The sequence below is a fragment of the Globicephala melas genome, chromosome 12 (assembly GCF_963455315.2).
Source record: "Globicephala melas chromosome 12, mGloMel1.2, whole genome shotgun sequence".
NCBI lineage: Eukaryota > Metazoa > Chordata > Mammalia > Artiodactyla > Delphinidae > Globicephala > Globicephala melas.
Genome location: NC_083325.1, coordinates 54903588 through 54922589, shown reverse-complemented (window position 1 = coordinate 54922589; position 19002 = coordinate 54903588). Strand labels below are relative to the sequence as shown.

The 19002-nt window shown below is 52.4% G+C and overlaps 2 protein-coding genes across 4 annotated transcripts in view; one reads left to right on the top strand and one right to left on the bottom strand.

Annotated features, from left to right (window-relative positions):
* ABCG5 (ATP binding cassette subfamily G member 5) overlaps window positions 1-4420 on the bottom strand; it is a 38331-nt gene extending 33911 nt beyond the window's left edge. For all 3 annotated transcript variants that reach the window (XR_009566094.1, XM_030857796.2, XM_060309124.1), the window contains exons 1-2: window positions 4357-4420; window positions 544-1535 (exon numbers count right to left, since the gene is read on the bottom strand). Coding sequence is in view for 2 of the 3 variants with exons in the window: in XM_030857796.2 (XP_030713656.1) it covers window positions 544-689 (146 nt within the window). In the remaining variant the exon portion in view is untranslated. The remainder of the gene's footprint in view (window positions 1-543; window positions 1536-4356) is intronic.
* Window positions 1069-18768, top strand: ABCG8 (ATP binding cassette subfamily G member 8). Its single transcript, XM_030857703.2, has 13 exons — window positions 1069-1131; window positions 5696-5797; window positions 7370-7520; window positions 11048-11286; window positions 11751-11883; window positions 11974-12243; window positions 14499-14661; window positions 14750-14833; window positions 15708-15907; window positions 16333-16409; window positions 17078-17345; window positions 18321-18448; window positions 18534-18768. The coding sequence occupies exons 1-13, from the start codon at window positions 1069-1071 to the stop codon at window positions 18669-18671; spliced, it is 2016 nt and encodes a 671-aa protein (XP_030713563.1). The 3' UTR covers window positions 18672-18768.
* Window positions 18769-19002: the final 234 nt, after the last annotated feature.

The window sequence follows — 19002 nt, the reverse complement described above, 5'->3', positions numbered from 1 at the left end:
TCCTCTGTAGACCCTGGCAGGTAGTGACAGAAGATCATCTCTATAAAGCACCTGTCTAGCAGCTGCTCTGAACACCAGCTCTCTCTGGCTGGCTGGCAGATGGCAAACAGGACACTGTTAATTCCTTCGGTTGACGCTGCGTTCCTTCACCCGGTTTCATTACACCTCATGCTCCCAGCACCCCCGTTCCCCAAGCGCTCGCCATCCAAGTAGGGAAGGCCATCAACAAGGGAGACACGGGGGGAAGGGGCATAAAGCAGGGGAGGGGGGCAGAGCACAGCTGCTGCATCTGTCGTTTGTCATAGCTTCCAGTCCTGCTGTGGACAGAGGGGCTGTTCACCATGGCCCCTCACTTCCCTCTGGCAGCCCTTCCCCTCTCCTCTCTCTACCTCCACCCACTAGAGAAGGAGCCCAAGCCTCCATGCATGCCCCCCCTTAGTGAGGAAAGCCAGCAGAGGGCAGGGAGGCCCACTCACCTCAGGCCATGCCTGTCCCTGACCACAGCTCAAAGCTCCCAGCAGATGAAAGAGGCACTGGCCTTACCTGACACTGTAGGAGGCATGGAGAATGCCCAGGCTGTGTCGAGGCTTAGAAGCAGCTGCAGGAACCTCCTCTAGGGAGCACTGAGAGCTTCTGTTTACCTGGAGTTCCGAGGACCCCGCAGGGGTCAAAAAGTGGAGTTCACTCATGGCTAACGGGCCGCAGAGACAGGGGAATTCTCTCGCCTGACCCTCCCTGGGGCGGCTTCAGCCGAGGAGCCAGAGGCAGACAGTCCCGCCTGCCCCTCACCTGGCCCTGGAGCCCCTCCTCAGGCCTTCCCCGTGGCGGGCCTGGGGTTTGGCCGTGGATGCCATTATCTGATGTACCTTTAGCCAGAGTTTGTCTGCGTGTTATCTCGGCAGCGGGCAGAGCACACAGCCCGTGTTTGTGGCAGGGCTGGCCAGAGAGGAATGCTGGGAGCCAGACCAGAGGTTGCCTAGCTCTGGGAGACAGAGAACATTGGCCCTGGCCGGCAGTGGTTAAGTCCAAAGGAAGCTGCAGAGACAGGCGCAGACACCACTGGGCCCCATGGCTGAGGAGGCCCCACAGGAGACAGGGCTGGGGGACAGGGCTGCTCCCCAGGATGACTCGGTGAGTGATGGGGAGTCACCACAGTCCTGGTGGGAGGGGGCACATTGGACCTTTCTCTCCCTCAGGAACTTTCGGTCCTAAGTCACCAGCAGGACCACAAGCAGAGCGAGGACGTGACAGCAGGACTCCACTTCCTGGGCATCAGAGGGCTGAGGGGAGCGGACTCAGGGGCCAGGGGTTGGTGGGGGGCCTCTGAGGTCCCTTCCTGTCCTAAGACGTGCTCCTACAGGGAAATGATGTTCTTGTTTGCGACCTGAGCCGATCTGGCTTCTTTCCAAATGAGACTCCATCACGGAAACGCGCTCGCACCTCGCGGGGATGTTGCCGTGTCTCCTCTGTCCGTGTGGCTGTCAAGTTCAGAGCCTCAGTGGCAGCAAACTGATGAGACAGGATGGCAGAGGACTCTGTGGGAACATCAGAATTTATGCTCCAAATACAGCAGGCGGTCGTAAGATCCCGGAGAGAGCTGGAAGGAATACACGACGCGAGGGGGCCAAGAGGTACAGGGTCTCCGCCGTCATTTTACATGAGAAATGTTTGCCTGAAAAATGGCCTTTGACTGAAATCAGGATGTGGGTGGGGTTTGAAGCAAGAAGTGAAATCAGAAGACAGAAAGGAAGCAGATGCCCACCCTCCACGCCCACCTCATGCCACTGTCCCGTCTGTCTTCTCTGGCTGTGAGTGGGCTGAGGGGTGCGGACAGAAAGACATGAAGGGCCACAGGCCACCTGGACTGGCCTTGAGTGGCTAGGACCTGACTTCAGCCAGGGCTCGGAACCCAGCACTCCCAGTCAGCTCTGCGGCCACAGCAGGTGACCAGCTGTGCTCTGGGAATACCCCCCGGGGCCGACCCCTGCCGGGAAAGGATTCCTAGGGGCCGTGGCTGCAATGCTTGCTCTCAGCCTGAACAGGAGACAAAGTCCCCCGTGGCTTTGGGGACACTTTCTAGAAGGTCTGACAATTCAGCCACCACCGCTTGGGATGCAAAGAACTGCCCGAATCTGACATCCAGGAATGTGCAGGCCCTGCCATTTCCAATTGCCTTTTCTCCACTCCCGTTATTCAAGGTGCCAAGCGACAGTTTGCCCCTAACATTTATTGAGCCTGGAACAAGAGGCTGAGGGCTATGTACCCTATGTCTAGATATTTAAAAGTTACCAGTCAAGTTAAAAGCTATTAAATAAAATAGTTTTTATCCCCTTAGCTTGACATACCTTCTTCACAATGTGCAAGGCCAGGTGTAAATTGAAAAATTCTAGGATTTGTGGCTTCCAGCCCAAGCCACAGCCTGTCTCCCTTATCTGCCCACACCCAACGCCACACATGACCACACACACCCCTACGTGGTCACCCCATCCTGCCCACCCACATTCCATCCATACCCTCCACAAACAAATGCCCCTCTGGCCTGGGGTGCCCAGGAGGATAGGCCTGAGACGAAGTTCATGCAGCCCTGGGAGTGGGCTTGTGGCCACCTGCACAGGGAATTCTGGGGTCGCAGGTACGTAGAATGGCAGGCGCCCTCGGCCCACAGGCTCCTCAGTCTGTGGGCAAAAGCCCGGCCAGAAGAGGACAAGAGGGACTGAGGCCTGTGTGTGGAGTCCTCAGCATGACACTACTTTTCCAGGGCACGGGTTCCTCATCTCAGAGCAAGGAACTTGGGTTCTGCGCTCCCCGAGTTTCCTTCTCTATGCTCCTGACTCAGGAATCTGATCAGAAGTTAATACAAGGAGAAATTACAATGTAGCCCAGCAGCAGCTGAGCTGGTTACCTACAAATAAACCTGCTTTTGCTTTTTTGGGTGTCACCTGTCAGAAATTCAAGTGATGTTCTGACAGTCATACTGATTAAGATGTCAGCTGAACAGATATTTAAGCATTTGAAAAATACAGAGAGTTTGTCAAAACCTCAGGAAGCCTCTAACAAATCCTTCCTGGGAGCCAAGGAAAATATTTCAAAATGGAAGAGAGGTGGTCCCCAGCCTAGCCACGAATTCTCTTCTTCTGAAAGTTGAGCGTTCTACGCAGCTCTGGATAGCACAGGCCCTTGCTGGTGGCCGGGGCCCCTGGCTGGCCTGCGCCTGCCGACTTAGCCCAGGAGCAGGGAGCATGCACCTCTCTCCTTTCTTTCATCTGTCTTCCCATCTGACACCTCTTTCCCCAGGGCCCCAGCACCCTCCACCTCCTCCAAGCTCCCACCTGGAGAGTGGAAGCCTCTAGGCTTAAGGTCACCACCACACACTGCTCCAGACTCCAAAGTGTCCAGCCCTCCTTTCTCAGCAGCACCTCTACCTCCAAATCTAACCTGGGGAGATTCTGGCCCAGCTGTTTGTTGCAGAAGCAAATTCTGAGCTAATTCATACCTTCTACAATTGACTAATGTTCCTCCTGCAGATATTTACCTTTTAAGAACAAACAAGCAGGATGCATGTTAGCCCAAATGAGTCTCTCAGCAATGGACAGACTTTCTGATGGTTTAACCAAATACAATAGGAAAACTAGGCAGTGGGAATGCCCGTTGTGCAGGTGGTGACTGAGGGGCAGGGCTGCAGGGCTGACCCGCCGGAATCCAGAGCTACCCATGACCTCCCCACCAGCTTCATTCTCCATCTCTGAGGGCGTGACCCTCTCGCCTCCTGCAGCTGGGGGTCGAGGTGAGAGCGGAACTCTGGACTTCTCCTCAAGGACACACTCTCTCAACTTGACAACATATTTTGAAATATTTCAGACAAAGCAGTTTAAAGAATGGTGAACTAGGGCTTCCCTGGTGGCGCAGTGTTTGAGAGTCCGCCTGCCGATGCAGGGGACGCGGGCTCGTGCCCCGGTCTGAGAAGATCCCATGCCGCGGAGCGGCTGGACCCATGAGCCATGGCCGCTGAGCCTGCGCGTCCGGAGCCTGTGCTCCGCAACGGGAGAGGCCACAACAGTGAGAGGCCCATGTACCGCCAAAAAACAAAAACAAAAACAAGAATGGTGAACTCCCATACCCATCACAAATTACCAATAGCTTTGAAGCCCATCCACTCCCCCTACCCACCGTGGACCCTTCCCTCCTGTAACCCTTCCTATACCCCAAAGACAGTCCTTCTGCTGACTTAGCTGTTGATCTTTCCTATGTTTTTCTATATAATATAGGATCTTTACTGTACTAGTTTAAACATTAAACAAAGTAAGGAGCTATGGTCTGCTGTTTCCACACTCTCCCAGAACTCTGGGGGCTCCTCACAGTGAGCCTGCAGCAGACTGTCCCCCGGATTTACTTCCCTCCGCTTCCATTGGTCTCAATGTCCTTTTTAAGGACCTTTTACCTCCAACATTGCAGGGATGCTTTGACAAAGACTGCTGGATGTTATTTTCACAGAAGTCACAAGCCATGTTTTTGCCACATAAAGCACACGGACGCTGTGGAGACAGTGAAAATATAGCCTGATTGGGTGCTCAAGGTCAGCCTGCCTCTACGTCTGCCTGTCTTGCTCCATCCTCATCACCTGTCTCATCCACTGAAATCTAAGCTTCTCAAAGACTGTTCTTTTCACAGTCACACCCCAAACTCAAGACTAAAGCATGATGTGGGCCCCCATAAGTATTTGTTGGATGCTTGATTGATTGATTGAAGGAACACATCAGTGGGGGAATGGCAGCTCTGAGGGAAGATCGGAATCAACAGGAACTTGTTATCAACAGGAACTTATTAATGAATGTGTACTTTCCCCTGCACTGCTGCAATGAAAGAAAAATTGAATATGTTAAAAAAAAATAACAGAAATCTTATGAGGCAGGTTCTTCCTTGCTTGGGCCTCAGTGATTTAAATGATTGAATTGATAAAACAGAAGGAACTCAGATCTGCAGATGGTTAATATCATTCGAAGTTATCAGCTGATACCATGAAGCATTGATTTGTTTGATGTACATTCAAATAAAGCAGCACTCCAAAAACAGCAACAAGATGGTGATGAGGAGGAGGATGACAACGATGGTGATGACAGGGACTTCCTCTAAAATCTCCCAACAGCATTTTGAAGAGCTTTGTTGTGAAAAATCGTTACCAAGATAAGATGCAACTCCTCTAATGGTAGTGTCTTCACAAGTACCGAGCACTAGCTTGTTGACAGCGGTCTTCCTCTCACATGCTGGGTATGGAAAGTCTGTTTGGCATCAGGAGATACTAAGCCAGATGCAGGGAAGAGAGAGTTAAAGGCCAGCCCCCAGCCCAGGTCTTCTCTGAGCACAGAGGCTCACGAAGCTCTCTCCAGTCCAGGGTCTGGGTCTCTTCCAAGAGAGATCTGCGTTCAGCTTCCAGCAGCCTGCGGTTGAGCTTCTCTGGGGCCAGAGGCTGTGCTGGAGGGAAGCCCCAAAGCTCTCTCTGCAGGGAAGCGGAGCCCTGCCCTCATGGATGCTCCTGTTTTCTCAGAGCCCTTGGGTTCCTCCTGCAAATCCATCTCTTGTCCACTCGGATCTCACCCATGCTAGCTCCTGCTCTCACCTCTCTGGGTCTCCTCTCTCTGTTTTCTCCTATGTCCTCCTCCTTCTGAAGGAGCCCCTCACCTGTCATGTTTCCCGGCAGGGCCTCCAGGACAGCGTGTTCTCCTCTGAAAGTGACAACAGCCTGTACTTCACCTACAGTGGCCAGTCCAATACCTTGGAGGTCCGAGATCTCAGCTACCAGGTAGAGGCACACCTGAGTGCAGGTGGGAGGAGCAGGCAGGGAGGGCCAAACAATTCCCCAAGTGGAAGGGAAGGGTGAACCCAGCTGGGGGCCCTCTGCCCTAAGGACGGAGTCCAGGCCACAGTGATACCTCACGTTTTGGCTGCAAGCACCACGGAGACGTCCGTCAACTACACATATTGGAGCTGGGGGTTGACAGACATGAAAAAGACAATGAGACCTTTGTTAAAACATAAAGCCAACCATGTGAGCCCGTGGGGGAAAATCTCTAAAACTCATTTTTAACTTTATATTTTGAAATAATTTTAGACTTTTGAAAAAGTTGCAAAAACAGTGCAGAGTTCCCATATACACTTTGCCCACCCTCCCCTAATTTTAACATCTTGCTTACCCATAGCACAGTGATCAAAACTAAGAAATTAACCATGATATAATACGATTAACCAAACTACGGACTTTATTCAGATCTCATCAGTTTTACATACATATATACACATATGTGTGTGTGTGTGTATATATTTTTTCTTTTTGTAAAATGTACTTCCCTGGAGCTAATAAAATATCAGAGTGCAAGGACTGCTGCCCTTTCAGAGGCTGTCAGGAATCTCCTGGTCAGATTCTAGGACCCCTATTTCCCATGCCTCCCCAGGGCCAGATACGAGGTGGCCCAGGCAGAACATGCTGAGACCTGGGATGGTAAACCTCAGAGGCCCAAGTCTGGCTTCCTGGGGAAGTGAGTTAGAACAAGCTGACAAGCCCCACCATAACCTTTCTCTGCTCTGCCACTTACTAGCTGTGTGAACTTGAGCAAGCTACTTCACTGCTCTGAGCCTCATCTGTAAACAGGGATTATAACAGTATATACGTTATAGTAGGTTTGCAATGAGGACTGAATGATAATGGATATAATAAGCAGATGAATACAATGCCTTGCACACAGTAAATGCCCGGTAAGTTATTAGTAAATTACTATTAAATAAAAGCATTGTTTTGCTCCACGTTGTGTTTTTTTTTAATATTTTTATGTTGTGTATTTTTTTTTTAGGCTGCATTGGGTCTTTGTTGCTGCACGCGGGCTTTCTCTAGTTGCGGCGAGCAGGGGCTACTCTTTGTTGTGGTGCGCGGGCTTCTCACTGCGGTGGCTTTTCTTGTTGCAGCGCATGGGCTCTAGGTGTGCGGGCTTCCGTAGTTGTGGCTTGCGGGCTCTAGAATGCAGGCTCAGTAGTCGTGGCTCACGGGCTTTGCTGCTCTGCGGCATGTGGGATCTTCCCAGACCAGGGATCGAACCCATGTCCCCTGCATTGGCAGGATTCTTAACCACTGGGCCACCAAGGAAGTCCCTCCATGTTTGTATTTATTTCTGTTCTGCTATTACACATGCTTCCCAAGTCTTCTCTTCAGACTTGGAAATGGCAGCTTCGGGTTCTCAGCATGGTGGGGTCCACCTCCATGTTTGGTAGAACCTGAGTGGGTGACCCCTCAGTCCTGTTTTGTATCAGCAGGAGGATGTCTCCTGGAGGGAGCTGAACAGAAGTGAAGGTCTCTGAGGAACCTTTTCATGTCTCCCCACAGGTGGACATAGCCTCCCAGGTGCCTTGGTTTAAGCAGCTGTCTCACTTCAGGATGCCCTGGACATCTCACAAGGACTCTTGTGAGCTAGGCATTCAGAATCTGAGCTTCAAAGTGAGGAGTGGACAGATGCTGGCCGTCATAGGGAGCTCAGGTACCAATAAGGGCAAATAGCTGGGCAATGGGTTCTCTCTCTCCTGGGATGCAGAGTGGCCCCTCAAACAAACAGATGCTCTTTACAGAACGCTTTGCTGACCAGTAGAATAATATAGCAGAGTGATAAGAGCACAAGTTCTGGGTCTGACAGCTGGGTTCAAATCTCAGCTCCTCCATTTACTTGCTCTCAGGCAGTCACTGCCCTTATGAATCATGAGTGGGCCTCTTACAGCTACAGTCAGAGTTTTGGTCCTTCATTAATATCAAGGTAAGGCCTTTCCAAAAGCATCATGCAGCTTTGGAATTGAATATTCTTTCCAGGGTACTCCTCCACCACAGGAAGCACTCATTGATTGCTCCCCCTGAATCAGATTCCTGTTTTGGTCAAACAGTGGGTAGGCACAGCCCCTGCCACAATTCACTTCTCAGATACCCCAAGTCTTAGCTCAACCTTCAACCATCTGCAAAGATCCAGATTTTTGGAGTGCTTCAAAAAGTCACTTCTGGGCTTCCCTGGTGGCCCAGTGGTTGAGAGTCTGCCTGCCGATGCAGGGGACACAGGTTCGTGCCCCGGTCCGGGAAGATCCCACATGCCACGGAGCAGCTAGGCCCGTGAGCCATGGCCGCTGAGCCTGCGCATCCGGAGCCTGTGCTCCGCAATGGGAGAGGCCACAACAGTGAGAGGCCTGCGTACCGCAAAAAAAAAAAAAAAAAGTCACTTCTGCAGGCCAAACTTAAAAGTGTAGAATGCCAGAACTGGAAGGGGGCTTGGAGAACAGAGTTCTTTCCCTTCCACTGTATTCTACCTTTCTTTCTCCTGACCAGCCTGGAAGCATCTTTAGAGGAGGGTTTTCAAACTACCTAGTTCTCAATATTGCTAGAGTATCTTCCTGCCCCATACCACTCCCCCTTCATCTGACAGATGAGAAGACCAAAGTTTAGAAAAGAGGAATGATGTCTAAGGACATACATTTAATGCAGAGCAAGAACTAGAACTCTGGTCTCCTGGTTCTCAGATGATGAAACAAATTCAACTGATTAAATTTTAAAGATCTTACTGACTTTATTCAACGAGTCATGAATTGGGCAGCAATCCAACTGGCAGACAGAAAGTAGCACTGGAAAGCTGTACGAAATGAAAGACTTTTATAGGCAGAAGGAGGGAGGACAAGGAAGTTATTCTAGCAAAGGGCTGATTGTTTTAGGCAAGGTCACCTTCCTTTGGGGGACAGTAGGGGTCCATCAGTGCTTACCAGGTAATGTCAGATGGGCTGGTTTAAGATTCCACTCCCGGGAGAGATTGAAACTGTAATTAAGTTAGGTATTAAGTCTCAGTCCGGTGGTGTGGGGCTTAGGACAGGTGACTCCATTTGGGGTTTGCTGTTACTTTCTTTCTTTCTTTTTAAACACAGATCAAGGCATTTCTCCCTTACACAGTGTTAGAGGGAGCACTTTATACCTTTCAATTAATCATTTCCAGAAGTAGAGATTACCCAACTTTTTGACCATTTTAGTCTTTAGTCTTCTGATGCGGAAAAGTTCTGTTTATTGTCTAACCGAAGATCAAATGCGACGATGTGTGCAAATGCACTTTGTAACCGAAACAACTCCCACAGATCAAGTCTCGCCAACTTCTGGTCCTGCCCCTGCAATTCGGATCTAAACGAGAAAAATGTGCAAACTTCACAGGCCAATTTTGGTTTTGTCTGTAACACCTGGTGGCTTTTCTGGTTATACCTGCTTTTTCTCATGAACTGAGAGTCGAGGGGGCATACGGGCCTTACTAGGCACTTCCACAAAGCTGAGAGTCATGATTGTTAATCCTGGCCACACACAGTCCTGCAGCTGTTAGCAACCCTGATTTGCAGCTGAAGAAAAGGGCAGTGGGGAGAGGCCAAGCAGGAATCACACTGAGCATCTCCAGAACTTTCGACTCTAGGCTCAGTGTGGTTTAGCTGCAGGTTTACTTGGCTGAAATTATTTAAATGATTTCTTAGAAAGGTTTACCAATTATACCACCTGTGATCGATACTCCGCACACCAAAATTATAACAGTAAAGTGAAATTAATTAAAACAGCCCCCCAGGCATTTTAGCTTCTTCTATAGAATCAGCAGTAGTGCCAAAGGCGAATTAATTTACTGATTTGGAGATTCCAGCCATTTTATAAGGGTCTTGAATGCCTGTGGGTGTTTTCTCCTGGTTCACGGAGGATCTCCCCAAATATACTTGGCAACCTCCCCTGGAAAGACTGCCCACACCTCCCACGGTTTTGTTTAGGAAATGTAGTCACCCTGCTCCCTGACTGGGAATCCTAAGGTCCCTGTAAATGTTAGCAAAGTCCCCTGCGCTCCCAGAGCCTGGACCCTATGATGTCCGAGGCTGAGCCAGGAGCAGGGCCAGAGCCCTCCCCTCTGGTTTCTCTCCTGGCTATTTTGTGCCACCTAAGTTCTCAGGGACCTTGAATGAGGTACACCCAGGAGGCAGCGTACAGGTCCCCTTCCACCCTGAGAACCTCCAGTAGGTAAGCAGCCGGATCACCGGGAAGGCCTCTGGAACTTTGTTTGTTGCACTGGGGGCAGGGGGCTGCCTGCGGAAGGCCTGGACTTGTGGTAAGGAAGCGCTGTTACACTGTGTATTGGAGTTTTCCCTGTTTAAAACTACTTGAAAAATTCGCCCTCCAAAAGGAGTTTGCAATAAGGAAACCAAAACCCCACCTGGGGGAATTGGACTGCGCTATTCCCAGCACCTTTGCAAGAAGGCCTTCTCAGAGCCTGAACCCTATCTGCATTTACAGTTCAAATGGCTGCCAGAGAAAGAGTCTCGTGGAATCTCATGGAAACTGATCCAATCTGACACTTACTTCTCCAAATTGATAGCAATCACTATGTCATTCAGAAGTGGATGGTGTTAATTTGCGTGTCATGGATCCTTTTTTTTTAAGAGTGGAAGGTACTACTGAGAAAAATGAGTGCAGAGGGTGTAGAGAAATTCAGAACCCATAGGCACACTGTACTGTCGTTTTAAAATCATTTCCACATTTATTACTTCTCTGTTTTTCTCCCTTTCTGAAAATACGTTCCAATTTTGCATTTTTAAAAGACACCCTATTAATTCTCCAAAATTAGTTCTTCCCACAGTGCCAGCTTCTGAGCCAAATGATGTTTGAATGATGAAATGTTGCCGGCATGTTTGCCAGGCAAAAATAATTAAGCTTCACAGTGCAATTAACACCAGCCTTGCTTGGAGGAGGGGGGGGCATCGCTCCAGGCATAGGCGGTCATGCGGCAACTAGGACTCTAGCCTTCTGTCACGCAGCCACAGGCCGACGTGGCCTGAACACCCCGCACCCCCCAGAATGTTCAAGTTGGCTGCCCTAGGCAGGTCTGAGAGCTGTGCCACCTTCCCTGAGGGCTGGTTACATCTGCAAGGACAGAGCAGTCTGGAGAGCGCACAGGCGGCAGTGGCTTCCAGGCTGGCCCCCGCAGAAGCTCCGCTCTCAGGGATACTTCTGGTGGCTTCTCAGGCTGTGGGAGAGCCTCTTTGCTGGATGTGATCACCGGGCGAGGCCACGGCGGCAAGATTAAGTCAGGCCAAATCTGGATCAACGGGCAGCGCAGCACGCCCCAGCTGGTCAGGAAGTGCGTGGCCCACGTGCGACAGCACGATCAGCTGCTCCCCAACTTGACCGTCCGCGAGACCCTGGCTTTTGTTGCCCAGCTGCGCCTGCCCAGAGACTTCTCCCAGGCCCAGCGTGACAAAAGGGTAACTAACAGACCCCAGTGACCCCCAAGGAGCCAAAACACCCTTCCCCTCCCCGTCCCTCACTTCCTGCCTCAGGGTCCGGCCACAGGTCAAGTTTGAGCGACCCAGCTCACCATCTGTCCGTCCGAAACGTCCACCGTGCGCTCAGCCCTGCCCCTCCATCCCCCGTTTTCCTTGAAAGTCCCATCTCAGCCCCAAATGTGTGATGAATATTTGCTCACTTGTTTTCCGGTTCTCCGTGCGGGCAGAAAGCCGGGGCATGGCCACGTTCCCAGTAAGTGGTGCTGTGCTCGGCACGTGGGAGCTGCTCTGGATGTGTGGAAAGAATCAGGGAACAAACGTTGAATCGGGGAAATGAAGGCTGGCGCCGCAAACCCAGGCGTCTTTCCACTGTGGGTCGCCACAGGCCAGGCCGCGAGCAGGCCGGCGCAGCCCTCCTAAACCCGCAGGCCCCTGCCTCCCAGGTGGACGACGTGATCGCGGAGCTGCGGCTGCGCCAATGCGCCAACACGCTCATGGGTAACTCCTACGTGCGGGGCGTGTCCGGGGGCGAGCGGCGCAGAGTCAGTATCGCAGTGCAGCTGCTGTGGAACCCAGGTGAGGCAGGAGGGGCCTGCACCGCCCGCCTGGCTTAATCCGGTCCAGCCGGAGCCCTGCCCCTTAACCAGGCTTCTCTTTGTTGGGAAGGAATCCTCATCCTGGACGAACCCACCTCTGGGCTCGACAGCTTCACGGCCCACAACCTGGTGAAAACCCTGTCCAGGCTGGCCAAAGGCAACAGGCTGGTGCTCCTCTCCATCCACCAGCCTCGCTCCGACATCTTCAGGCTGTTTGATTTGGTCCTCCTGATGACGTCTGGGACCACCATCTACTTGGGGGCAGCCGAGCACATGGTCCAGTATTTCACGGCAGCCGGCCACCCCTGTCCCCGCTACAGCAACCCTGCCGACTACTATGGTGAGCCAGCCAGGCCAGAGGCAAGGAACAGGGCTCCCCTACACCCCGAACCCTGCCAGGAGAGAAACTCTCAGAAGCTTCAGGAGAACAGGACCGAGCATGGAGATGGGGGGCAGATGGGGTGTATTACAGGCTTCAGTTTGCCAAGCATCAAATGCTAGGAATGGGGGCCTGAAGAAAGCAGCTTCTGACATAGCCACCCTTGTGTGCATGACAGATAAGAACCTTCGGAGAGCTCCAAACCGGAGGAGATATAATCCAAGAGAGTTTGGATCCATTTCTGGAACTGTGGTCTTCATTCAGATTCTGTAGGGAAACAGGATATTAGAGGTCGGAAACCACCAGGAAATCTTAAAGCCGTGCCCTGGTTCCCCCACAAAGGCAGGGAGCCCAGAGGCTCTGGGTGGTGGAGGGGGACCCAGGGCCCAGGCCAGCTCAGGGCTTTTTGGTGGTCTTGGCCAATGAATCTCTAGGTATGAAAATTGCGGTCAGCACCAGAGATGCCTTTCTGCTTGGGGTCCTGAGGCCTCAGCATATGGCCCTCAATTCTTGTGGGGACAGTTGCCTTTCCAGGTGCCCACCCTGAAAGCAGGTGCCTGGATCCTGAGTGCTGAGGAATGCTGTGGCTGCCGGACAGGCTGCGTGGTTGTACCAGGGCTGGGGAAGCAGCTGCTGGGGCTTGTCCCAAACATAGGTCACCTGGAGCCCAGCCTTCCTCCCAGGATGGCCTGGTGTAGCAAGGGCCTCCCCAGTAAACATGATGACAAGGACCAGCTCCTTGAGGGCAGACACTGTGCCCACAGGTGCCAAGCACCAGAGGGTGTCCCTTTGACCCTCACAGCCCTGCCAGGCCACGGTCATCTTCGTCCTTATAGATGAGAAAACTGGAGTCCTTATAATCAGGCGGCAGAACTGGGCCTCCCACCTCCCAGCCCAGCCCCTCCCAGACTCCAGGCCCTGCTGCCCACACCTTCCTCCCGGCATCTACCCTCCAACTCTCCCCTAGGAGGACAGGCCACTCTCTCTGGCCCACCAGCCCTCGCCCTCTGCACTCACTGCCACTGTGTGAACTCACCTAGAGGTCACCCTCCCTCCCTGTGCCCACGTGCCAGTTTGGCTTCCTGCCAGTGTGTCATCCTCTGGCCGGTCACCCCCAGATAAGGGGGTAGAGGGCACCTGCCAGGCTGGCCTTTGGGAACAATATGCTGTAGCCCTAGAGAGAAGTTACCAGAAGTCAGGTGCCCAGATCTGAAAAAACAAATTTTCTTTTTCTTAATTTTATATTATTATCATTTTTGGGTGGCGGGGGGAGCTCTTGCCCACAAACCCTGGGGCAGATGGCCCTCACGGATCCGGGCCCCACGGTCTGGCAGAGAATCTGGTGTTTGAAGCTAGGGCCCCACACACTGAAGGGACCTTTCATGGTTTACAAGGCCTCTCCGAGACGTTATCCCGCCTTGAGATGTGTCATGAAAATGGGAGGAGGGAAGGGGCAGAGAGGTTAAGAGGGATCCCCTGACCAAGGGAGGGATGGAGGGAGGAGAGGCCTAGGAAGGCCCTGGCTGTGACTGGCGGGTGTGCCCTTCTGGCATTTCAGGGGCCCCGGGAGAGGAGGGCTGTGGTCTGGGGCTACCAGGTGCTACCAGCGGGGTGACATGGAGGTGCGTGCGGCCCAGCCTGTTCTCCAGCTGGTCGTGCTGGCTCCCTCCTCCCGGGGCACTGAGAATTACACTTAATATTTGGCCAGACCCTGGCACCCTCCAGCCAAAACATTCTTCCCTTTTGGGCAGGCTGCTTGGGAAGCCAAAATGACTAATTTGCATTGAGAACTAGAGCTGCTGGGAGCCAGACTGCTCAGCCTCCCCGTGGCCAGCCCGCCTTCTCCCCATGGTGGGCACGCCCGGGAGGCTGAGTCCTCATCACAAGCTTCTTGGATGGCTGGAGTTAGAGCCAGGGCATAACTGTGCTGTGGCCTTGGGCTCCAAAAGCCCAAAGCCTCCTTCTCTGTCCTGGGGATGTCCCCATAATAAGCCTGCTTGGTGGGACCAGTGCCAGTGTTCACTGGCCCTTCTCCCGAGGAAGGCTCTCTGTAGACATCGGGGACAGTCCTGGGCAGCTCTCTGCCTCTCTCTGCTCTGACCGTCACTTCATGGTCCACTCTCAGACGGTGGGGATCATGTCCCGGGGGCCCCGGGGGCTGACCAGTGTCATGGGCTGTGAGCACCTGCGGGGCCCGGGTCGCCCTCTGCTTACAGTGGACTTGACCAGCATCGACAGGCGAAGCCAAGAGCAGGAAGTGGCCACCAGGGAGAAGGCTCAGTCCCTTGCAGCCTTGTTTCAAGAAAGAATACGTGGCTTCGATGACTTTCTGTGGACAGTGGAGTCAAGGGAGCAGGGTGTGGGCACTTACGTGCAGAGGTAAGGCAGCCAGGTGGCCCTGCGTGAAGAGCGCCCTGCAAAAGGTGGCCGCCCCCAAGCCCCCATGACACTCTCTGTCTCCTGACAGCCCAGCTTCCCCGAGGGACACCAACCCCTTACAGCCTCCCACTAAGCTGCCTGGCCCCCTACAGCAGTTTGACACGCTGATCCGGTAATTGCCATTTCATCACACACACACACACACACACTCCCCAAAAGTCTTTGTTGTATCAAATTAAGCCCTTTGGATCTAAAGTGAATTTGAAAGAGGAATTTGGATTTGAAGAGGCAAAATCATTTGAAAAAAACCAGCACCAGCCCTCCATGTGCTACAGAGCATTCCTCTTACTTTGATTATTTAAACAAAATCAAAATTTCCTTGATAGCCAGATGCTCGTAGAAATCACCCAGAATGACTATGAAAAATTCAGTTGACACAGGAGACCCTCAAGTAGAAAGGGAAGGTTCCTTGATCCACCGGCCCTCAGAGAAAACCAGACCTGAGTGTTTGGTGTGAGTCTAAGATGTTTCCATGCACATAACCATTTTAATACATAAATGGGATCACACGTGTTGTTCCGTAACCTTTCCCCCCCCCCCCCGCCTTAGAATAGCGCCTCTGCCTCTCATCTGGTTAGGTCTTCCTCAGGGTTTCCAAATCTAGCCATAATTCATTTACCCATTAAGTCCATATTGATGGTCAGATTACCTTCAGTCATTTGCTATTACAAGTAATTCTATGACAAACATCCTTGTACATACACCTTTACGCTCTTGATTGGTTATTTCCTCGGGATAACTCTTTAAATAAAATAGCAAGGTGATACAGTGGTGATAAAAGTCACAATCATTGACTGAGTACCTACTGTGAGACAGATGCGTTCATCGATTTTCTCGTTTGATCCCTCACAGTAACTGTGAGGTGGGCACTGCCCTCCCCACTGTACAGAGGAGAAAAATGAGCCTTACGGAGATTCAAGGACATTGCCAAGGTCACAGTGCTGGTGCCTATTGTCCCTTGGCACATCTTTATTCTGTTTTTTAAGTCGTCAGATTTCCAATGACTTCCGAGACCTGCCAGCCCTCCTCATCCACGGGGCAGAGGCCTGCTTGATGTCCCTGATCATCGGGTTCCTCTACTATGGCCATGGAGCCGTCAAGCTCTCCTTCATGGACACGGTGGCCGTCTTGTTCATGATCGGAGCTCTCGTCCCTTTCAACGTGATCCTGGATGTCATTGCCAAATGTGAGTGTGGCCTGCTCTCCATGACCCACATGTGGAGCAGCGTCGGCCATGCCATGAGCTGGTCCAGGGCCGGCCTGAGTTCCTCTGAGCTCCTGGAGAAGACGGGTTTACTGAATAATTTCACTGTGACTGCGAAATAAAAGATGATGGTTGTTTTTCAAGTTCGAACATTAGTATTAGTATGCAAATGAGAACAAATTACCAAGGAGTCTGAGGCATTCCTGTCCTAGCAGGAGTTATACTGACAGCAATGCAGAACTCACAGAATTACAAACATCTAAATTAGGATCTAAAATTGCCTGTTTTTTAAAAAAAATACATGACATTGAGGCAATAAAACTATTTTTAATTGTACTAAGAGAGACTCAAACAGAGACACTGTAAATTAATTTCACTTTTTCATTCTCCTTTTCTCCCCTTTCTAGGTCACTCAGAGAGGGCGCTGCTTTACTATGAACTAGAAGATGGGCTGTACACTGCGGAGCCGTATTTCTTTGCCAAGGTGACTGGTCAGGCCTGAGAGTGAGTGGCCACCCCGGGTAGGAGGAGGAGCAGAAAAAGCTGCTCCACGTTGTACAGAAGTTACAGGGAAGCGTTTTGCTGAACTGTGGGGCCATGCATCGTCTGTGGTTACAAATGCCACGTTGCTCTGGGGAGTTTCAGAGACTTGATATTGTTTAAACATTTACCACAAGGCCAGGACTATGGACCAGGAATGACGTTTTTCTGGTCCTCAGAAACCTAACAAAGAAGAGGTGGGAAACACCTAGCATACTTCACCTCTCCAGTCTCACCATGTCCCTGGGAAGTGGGTCAAGCAGGTGTGACTGTCCTCATTTCAAGGAAGCGGAGGCTCAGAGAGGTTATGTGGCTGTCTCAAGGCCACACAGCTACCAGGTCTGGGCAGGCAGGATGGGGACTTGAAACCAGGTCTTAGGAGCTCTGAACTGCCCCAGAGGGAGCACATGACATCTGCAGGGGGAAGCCAGCAGTGAGCTCATGCTTGAGAGTCCCACACACCCACGCCCACCAGCCCTCCGTGCTGCAACCCCGATCAAACCACCAGGAGGGAAGGTTGGTGTCACTGGGGGCTGCTGCTTTTGAACATTTAAAGAACAGTAGCAGATGAAGGCATTGGCTCCACATCCTTGCAAGGTCTGTCCTTCGCAGATCCTAGGGGAGCTTCCCGAGCACTGTATCTATACCATCATCTATGGGATGCCTACCTACTGGCTGGCCAACCTGCGCCCGGGCCCCGAGCCCTTCCTGCTGCACTTCCTGCTGGTGTGGCTGGTGGTCTTCTGCTGCAGAACCATGGCCATGGCCACCGCCGCCCTGTTCCCCACCTTCCACATGTCCTCCTTCTTCGGCAACGCTCTCTACAACTCCTTCTACCTCACTGGGGGCTTCATGATAAGCTTGGACAACCTGTGGACAGGTGAGGCCTGCTCCCCTCACCTGGTCAAGGTTTTGAGGCCTTCTGTGGCTGGATTGGCCTGCTTTCCCCTGGAGATGAGAGCTCAACCCTTAGGTCCGACTTCTGGGAGCAGGTGCCAAGGGAGTGGCTCTACACAGGGGGAGTGGGGCGTGGTGCAGATGACACCTTCTCATACAGCCCGGCTGACACCCAGGGCCCACCCTTGACTCTCCCTCACCCTCCACGTCACCAGTGAGCCAAGTCAGTTCTGCCTCCTGTGTCTTTCTGAAGTGTCCTCTTGCCTTACCCCCCCCACCCCGGCCCCCATCAGCCCATCGTGGGCCACTGTGATAGGCCGGTATCTGTGACCCTGGTTCCTCCATGTCCCCTCTCAACCCTCATCCATGCAGCGCGAGCTTCCTAAGGTGCAGATCCAGCCACTGCTTTCCCCGAGTGTTCCTGGGGCTGCTCATTCCCTGCTGCCTCACCCAGCTCTTCTGAAGCCCCCAGGACACTCCATGCTCTCACGATGGAGTCTGTGCATCCCTTCTCTATAGGAACGCCACCCGCCACCATCCACAGGCCTTTCCTGTCCTGTGCGATCAGGGTTCGTTCCTTCCTCCTCCTCCCTGAACCGTGATGCCTCCGCAGGGTCAGGGTACAGACTCAGTAATCTCTGGCTTGGGGCTGCTGAGTCTCCCCAGTCCGTAAGCGATGTGAAGCTGAGCACACGCTGGACACCTGATGAAATTACTCTCTGGGGTTATTATGGGTCAAACGTGCGGTGATCCTGCAGCCACTAGGTCCCTCTGCCCCAGTCGGTGTCCCGAGCTTCCCCTCTGCCCGTTCACCCTTTTGTTCTCACCCCCACCCCTCCTTGCTCCCTCAGGGGACTTGCTGTCCTTGGGTCAGAGCCACCATGGCCACTCTCCAGGCTTACTTCCCAGGGAGCAGATGATTAGACTGTGTGAGTAATGTGACTCTCACCGCCTCCAGTGCCCGCGTGGATTTCCAAGATGTCCTTCCTCCGATGGTGTTTTGAAGGGCTGATGCAGATCCAGTTTGGTGGGCACACGTATCACCTGGCAGCTGGCAACATCACCATCCCTATCCCGGGAGACATGGTAAGGAGCCAAGGCTTTGGACGCTAAAGAGATGGCAGCCGTCTGAGCATGTTCTTAATGAGCTCACTGATGTCTCTGTCCCCAGATCCTCAACGCCATGGGCCTGGGCTCATACCCTCTCTACGCCATCTACCTCTTCATCATAGGCATCAGTGGTGGCTTCATGGTCCTGTACTATATGTCCTTAAAGTTCATCAAACAGAAGTCAAGTCAGGACTGGTGATTCACGCCCAGACTCCTGCCCGCCGGTGGGGGACTCGAGAAGGCCCTTCCACTGCGCTTCCTCCCAATGAGACCCTTCCCAGGCACAAAGAGGACCGTGAGAACACAAAGCTCAGCTACATCCTGTCCACAGTGCTGCAGTGGCACAGGCTGGCCACAGGATGGCAGTAGAATAAAGACAGTCGAAAGATATTTCTGATCCCCGGCCAGAGCTTGCGATTTACTGGGAATGTGAAAACCATACTTGGGGACACCTACAGTGTCGTTAATTTATTTCCTTTTGATATGTATTTGCATAGGCAACTAATACGAGACAGGAGCAAATTAGGTAT

Bases quoted from the DNA above. Each gene is read 5' to 3' on its own strand.
- ABCG8 (XM_030857703.2), top strand. From the start codon at position 1,069: ATGGCTGAGGAGGCCCCACAGGAGACAGGGCTGGGGGACAGGGCTGCT. The intron at 11,884-11,973 runs GTGAGGCAGGAG...TTTGTTGGGAAG, and splicing joins GCAGCTGCTGTGGAACCCAG to GAATCCTCATCCTGGACGAA. The intron at 14,834-15,707 runs GTAATTGCCATT...CTGTTTTTTAAG, and splicing joins CAGTTTGACACGCTGATCCG to TCGTCAGATTTCCAATGACT.